The 6,000-nt window shown below is 46.9% G+C and overlaps 3 protein-coding genes across 3 annotated transcripts; 2 read left to right on the top strand and 1 right to left on the bottom strand.

Moving 5' to 3' along the window:
• Positions 1 to 205: 205 nt before the first annotated feature.
• F5891DRAFT_1228050 (alanyl-tRNA synthetase) lies at positions 206 to 696 on the top strand (the record flags this gene model as incomplete). Its single annotated transcript, XM_041369533.1, has 2 exons — positions 206 to 337; positions 394 to 696. Coding segments are annotated over 2 exons (435 nt in total), but the record flags the coding sequence as incomplete, so codon positions are not given.
• Positions 697 to 1,657: 961 nt separating this feature from the next.
• F5891DRAFT_980547 (uncharacterized protein) lies at positions 1,658 to 3,318 on the bottom strand (the record flags this gene model as incomplete). Its single annotated transcript, XM_041377014.1, has 9 exons — positions 1,658 to 1,747; positions 1,980 to 2,024; positions 2,081 to 2,092; positions 2,177 to 2,311; positions 2,372 to 2,540; positions 2,585 to 2,643; positions 2,714 to 2,729; positions 3,029 to 3,108; positions 3,187 to 3,318. The coding sequence occupies 9 exons, from the start codon at positions 3,316 to 3,318 to the stop codon at positions 1,658 to 1,660; spliced, it is 738 nt and encodes a 245-aa protein (XP_041225860.1).
• A 766-nt stretch (positions 3,319 to 4,084) lies between these two features.
• On the top strand, positions 4,085 to 4,787 carry F5891DRAFT_932689 (uncharacterized protein; the record flags this gene model as incomplete). The annotated part of the gene is made up of 5 exons (XM_041373988.1): positions 4,085 to 4,252; positions 4,308 to 4,340; positions 4,391 to 4,563; positions 4,610 to 4,692; positions 4,750 to 4,787. Coding segments are annotated over 5 exons (495 nt in total), but the record flags the coding sequence as incomplete, so codon positions are not given.
• Positions 4,788 to 6,000: the final 1,213 nt, after the last annotated feature.

The following is a 6,000-nucleotide window of genomic DNA, read 5'->3' as shown; positions in this document are numbered from 1 at the left end:
TTTGACATCGAGCAGTTGGTGTCCTAATCGATTATTTGTGACAGCGTGACACGTTACATGGTGCTTGTCTGTGCTTGTACTACTAGTACTCACGAATATATCCTCCGGCCGTGACCTTCGACACCTTCACGCCATTGTTTGTCGTCGATCAGCTAGCGTGTATTTTACTGTGGCTATCCGAGTCCGTCGCGGTCACCTATACTTTGTGCCCAACAACGTTGGCCGTGGTTATGTCCTTCGTCGGATCCTTCGTCGTGGTTCACGCTATGTCAGGAAGAAGCTTGGTGCACCCATCGGCTCGTTTTTCTCCTCTTTGATGCCCTTTGTGGAGACCATGGTTAGTGAAGCACATCTATCGCATCCACTCACCCTAATTTATACCTTGGACACTAGGGTGATGCCTTCCCTGAGCTTACAAAGAAGCAAGGCGACATCAAAGAGATCCTTGACGAGGAGGAAGAGTCATTCTCACGTACCCTTGATCGGGGCGAGAAGCTCTTTGACCAATACGCGACACGTACGAAAGATCTGGGTGTCAATGAGCTCAATGGTGCAGACGTATGGCGGCTGTATGACACGTACGGGTTCCACGTCGACCTCACACGGCTCATGGCGGCGGGGAACTCATCTCATCATCATCTGGTATACCGGCGGATGCAAACTTTGGCGTGCTCGAATCGTATTCGGGCATCATAATCCATCTATCTCGCCCGGCTTGTAGTGCGATTGGATGGTTCCTTGGTGCGTTCGTTTCTCTCCTAATTTCGTGTTCCACTGTGACCTAACTAACCACTACACGAATTAGGTCCATACTCTCCAGCTTTCCCGCCTACCCGCATGCACGAGCGCAATCGAGGCTGACACATATTACCCGCGACTGAGGTTCGGCCCTCCTCCCTTTCATCCGGTTCCGCACAATCTTCTCGAGTTTCGAAAGCATACTCATCAATGCAATCAATGTTTGCGCATGGCTTCGTTCCAGGGGAACTTCTTCGTCTGCTCTACTGACCTTCCCGCGGTGCCCACCAATCAGTCTTACGCCGTTGAGATCCAGATCGAGTATACTCTTACGCAACCATTTGTAGTTATGTAGACTACAGTTTTACACACAACGTGTCACGGGGAGCAGCGTATTTCTACATATCTGCGATTCGATGCTCGCCCGAGCTCTGTCTCTTGACTATGTCACACACCTCGTCACACTTGAACTAGCACAACGCCACGCTACCGTGTCTCTAGTACAGTTCCCTTAGATTTGTAATAAATAAAAATGAGAATGCCCAACAATATTGACACGAGTCGCATATCTTCTCTTATGGGCCGTGATACTACAATGCAACATTTGTTTTACCAACTCCTCGCTATTCTAATCTCGAGGATCAATGCTAAAGTTGTTTGCTACGATAATGCCTTATATAGCCTTGTAATTCAAGACATGATAGGGGAAAATGTGAACGCTCGACAACCTCGACATGATTAACCTACTATCCCGTCCAGGTTATGATGGTGTAATGTCACAACGTAGTCATGACTTGTAATGTTCATATATATATGATGACCAAGGCTAGTGCTGCTTTTCATCATAAAGTCATGAATAGTTTTTTATTGAAAATTTTAATTATGACAAGTGAGCATGGCTAACATAGTGGACCCAAATTCAACACGATTCCCTGATGGCTGTCATGTTGCTGTGTTGTACCCTTGTCATGAGTGCCTGAAGGTACTCTAATTTCGTAGATGTATATACCTATGTATCAAGAAGTCAAATTTATCGGCGTATAAATGGTGATATATGGCAGAAACAGAATTATTTCTTTTTGTAGTTATCACGGGTACAATATCACGGACTCATGAGTTCACTGATGTTAGCTCTCGAGTGACGGATATGCGAGAAAGAGGGAACGCCTCCTTCCTGTCATGTGACCCCATGTCTGAATCTTGTCATTTCGTTCATGGTCTCTATCATTACTCTAACGTACGAAACGCAGGCAGAGCACACGTTGCACAGAACTTATCTCAGACATCTGTGACCTGCGTTCTGTCAGCGTCTTGTGTCAGAAAGACACCTTCGTCGACACACCATGACTACACACTTTTACAGATTCAATAACACCAATTTCGAAAAAATATCACTGCGATTGCGAGATATTGTGCAGGAGCCAGCTGCACCAAGTACTTTACGGAACGTGGAAACGGCATGCATGTAGACGTCCCGATACAAGGGGACGTGTTTTCTGAAAGAGAAAAGGATACATGCTAGCATGGCATCGGGACCCACAACCTGTCCAGCAGGATGAACAGGATCGTAATCCTGGTATAGAAGTTCGTCTTGTTTTTACTACAATAACTTATAATTTCAATCTATCCCTACAGGAGAACCATCTTGCAGATTACGATGCCTCTGGAGACATTCCCGATACAGCGATAGATATTCGCCCTCCCATTCCACCTCCGAGTCCCCAACATGTGATTTTTCAGCGGTCTCCGTCCCAGATCCACCACTACCACACCCTAATGACAGTGGTGTTCTCGCACCCCTACTAGACGTGGACGAGCATATCCTTACGGAGGATTTTTTACGCACGTGAAGCTAAGGATCTTCGTCACTCCCTCACGTTTGTCTTGTAGACGCAAACAGCTGGTCTACACGATGAAGACACCGGACTCAGCACAGAAGCAGTCACACAATCCAGATTCCCACTGTAGTTCACACCTTCGCTTGAGGGTATCTACATCACCAGCCGTTGTCAAGCTCTACCTTCCACGTTCAGCTTCAGACAAGGAACACGAGAGGACGCGCAAGATAATAATCGAGCTTTCCGGCTGTCACGATGCGCCGGCATTCAACTCCATGTCTTGCAATGCTGTTGATGTTTTCGAAATGGCTGGATTCAAGGCATGCAGTCACGTATATTTTTCAGACTAGTGAGTCTTGGCTTGGACCGCGAGTCCTTATACTGATCGTATTCTTGCCAAAGCATGCTGTTTTGTATGTTCGAGGCGCAGGGTCATGTACTTTATCACTTACATCATGACGGTTGATGCTATATGATCTCGATACCATCGAAAGACACCAGAGAGCTCGCTAGGAATTGAGAAGGAGCCGGCCTGAACGACATCACTCATCACAGTAGGCATCAGCAATGCAAGAAGAGTCGGAGGAGGACCCATTCAACAATGGCGCACCGACCCAGATGGCACGGCGACTCTTAAGGCTGCAAGAAGTATATCCATTGTGCTCATGAGTGAGTATTCTTGGGGCAGATTGTTTTCCGTAATCCAGTAAGACGCGCGACACCCCTCCCAATCTACGTGCATATTGACCGGTACGTCTTCTTTGATACTTGACAATATATGGGCCAATTTCTGAATATGATACACAGTCGGACTCATTCGTGGATGTGTACCTAAACCTGCCCCGAGCTATCTATGAATACACAAGTTCTCACGGCCCGCTACATCGGCCCTTCCCTCAGTACCGACGAGCGTGGTCGACGTTCGAGTTCAGCCAATACGCACGGTACCTACTGCTCCATTGCTCTTCATATCCAGAACCACCATCCTCTGGGGGAAACCCCAGATATGCGGACCCTGTCGAGCATCACGGGATGTCACCCATTCCAGAAGGTGTTTCGCATCCCGACATGCTCTTGTTTGCTTCCAGACGTTTCAAGGATCAATCATCTGGAAGACCTCGGAAGATCGAGCTTACGTCCATTTACAGAGATTTCCGACATCACTGCTTTCCAGCTAGACGGGTAGGGAATAGCGAAATTCTGACATTTCCATCGTATTCTGATCGTCCATTATAGTTAATATTTCTATCAACGTCTTCATTGTTCGACATCGTCTGTTGTGTAATCCTGGTGCTTTATCGTACGAACGATTGAACAGTTGCAACTTTGTGGGTATAATCAGTGGTTTGACGCAGGGAGATAAGAGATAGACGCCGTATGTAGCTGATGTGTCATAAGCCATGGGAACCCTTGCTTCGTATTCGTTCACTGCCATATCTCGCCACGACCTCGTTCTGTACCGCAGTACAACTTTCACGATAAACCAAATCACCTCTACCTCAGGACGCACATCAAGATTCCCAATGGCAACCATCGAAGCCCAGGACCTCAGACGGATGATTAGGCGCTTTCGAATTCTGATCATGGGGAGAGCAAACGCAGGCAAAACGACCATCCTCCAGAAGGTTTGCAACACCACCGATCAACCAGAAATCAACGATCTCAAGGGAAAGAAGGTGCGGGTGATGATCTATGTCATGCACGCGTCCAGCGCTGATTAATTGCTGGTAGATCGATGCTGCCATCGTGAAATCATCGATCAAGGTGGGTGCATCGTTTTCCCTAGGGGCATACATCCGCTGACGGACGCTCAGCGTGGAAATCACGACATCAACAACGAGATGGTGTTCAGAAGCAATCCTGGTTTCGTCTTCCACGACTCGTGCGGTTTCGAAGCGGGGTCTGAGGAAGAATTCGAGAATATGAAGAAATTCATATCAGAACGTGCGCATGCGACGGAATTGGAGGAGCAAATCCATGCTATTTGGTAAGTGACTCCCTTGTGACATTCCGTGCTTGTTAATTGCCATCAGGTATTGTATCCCACTGGACGACCCGAGTCGAACGTTCCAGCGGTCAGAAGAGAAGTTCTTCCAGGAGTGTGACACCGGGCATGGTGAGCTTGCAACTTCATCTTCAGTTGCCGCTCTTGGACTAAATGATCAATCTTCAGTTCCTGTGGTTGCGGTGTTCACCAAATTCGAAGCTCTGCGTCCATTCGCATATGGAGAAATCAAGAAGCAACTACAAGGGGTATCGGCTGAAGAACGCTCAAAGAGGATTGCCGAGCGCGTCGAGGAACTTTTCACTAAGACAGGAGTCTCGGATCAGTTGTGCAACCCCGAAAATATTGTGCGTCCCAAGTCCTATGTGCGCTTGCAGAGTGAGTAGTTCAGATTGATTTGTTCCATGTCCGAAAAGTTGACATTAGCAACCATCCTAGGGTTTTCTGTCTGCAACGGGTCTTACACTTACTGTTCTTTTTGGCAGGTGGTGTGTGTCTTGATCACATCTTGTATTCAGATGATGCTCAATAGTATAATGATGTCTACTCGTTTTCATAGCCCAACGTAAGCGTGGTCTATTCCATCAGATGAGTCGAATCATCATTGCTCATGTGATGCTTAGTTCGTTGAGTATCCCTTCTTAATGACTTTTGTCATGTTCATTCATCCTGCACATTTTCGTGTCCTATGCAGAATGTGAGTCGTTTGACCTTCATAATGCGAAGCGTTAAATGTCTCAACCATTTTCACTGACTCCGTCATTCTGTAGGATGTGAGTGTATTTCAATCGTCAACGGTTTGAGCCATATTAACTCTTGTCTTCATCACGTGTTCGCAGAATGTTGATCATATACTAACTGACATTATATTAGTCCACTGACAAATTATCTTATCTAGCTCGTACGTCCATGAATGGTATTCGCCAATATATAGTGATGCCCATCTGGTCCCAACCCCTGACAGTTTGTAAGTCACCTGAGCACAGCATTTGTTGTTTACAATCTGATGGTTGATCATTTACAACCGTTACGTCGACCAATAGAATGTACGTCTCTGTTATTCATCAAATGCTAATTTCCGCCTCATAATTCTGACATTCCTTTCCCGCAGGGAGCAAGTACTTTCCCCTGTGGAGTCGAATCTGATACCCATACTTTCAACTTGTGGCTAGGCCAAAACCCGCCACGATGATATCACCCGCATCCTTCAGCCCTTGGTAGGTTGGCTTCCCTCCGCATTGATTCTCAGCACTGTACGAGTGTCCAACAGGCTATGAAGGGTTCACTTTTCACTTCTGCTGCGAACAGAATAATTCAGACTGGCATCGGTTAGTTTCTCACCCCATGACCGGTTTCAGCCCTAATGAGAGGAGGCAGCCACCATTATCGTCCTCGAGTACTCTGCGTTTCTCCCGTACA

The sequence above is a fragment of the Suillus fuscotomentosus genome (genome assembly GCF_016647785.1).
Source record: "Suillus fuscotomentosus strain FC203 chromosome Unknown F5891scaffold_28, whole genome shotgun sequence".
NCBI lineage: Eukaryota > Fungi > Basidiomycota > Agaricomycetes > Boletales > Suillaceae > Suillus > Suillus fuscotomentosus.
The sequence above is the reverse complement of the archived record's forward strand: the minus strand, read 5'-3'. Positions and strand labels throughout refer to the sequence as shown.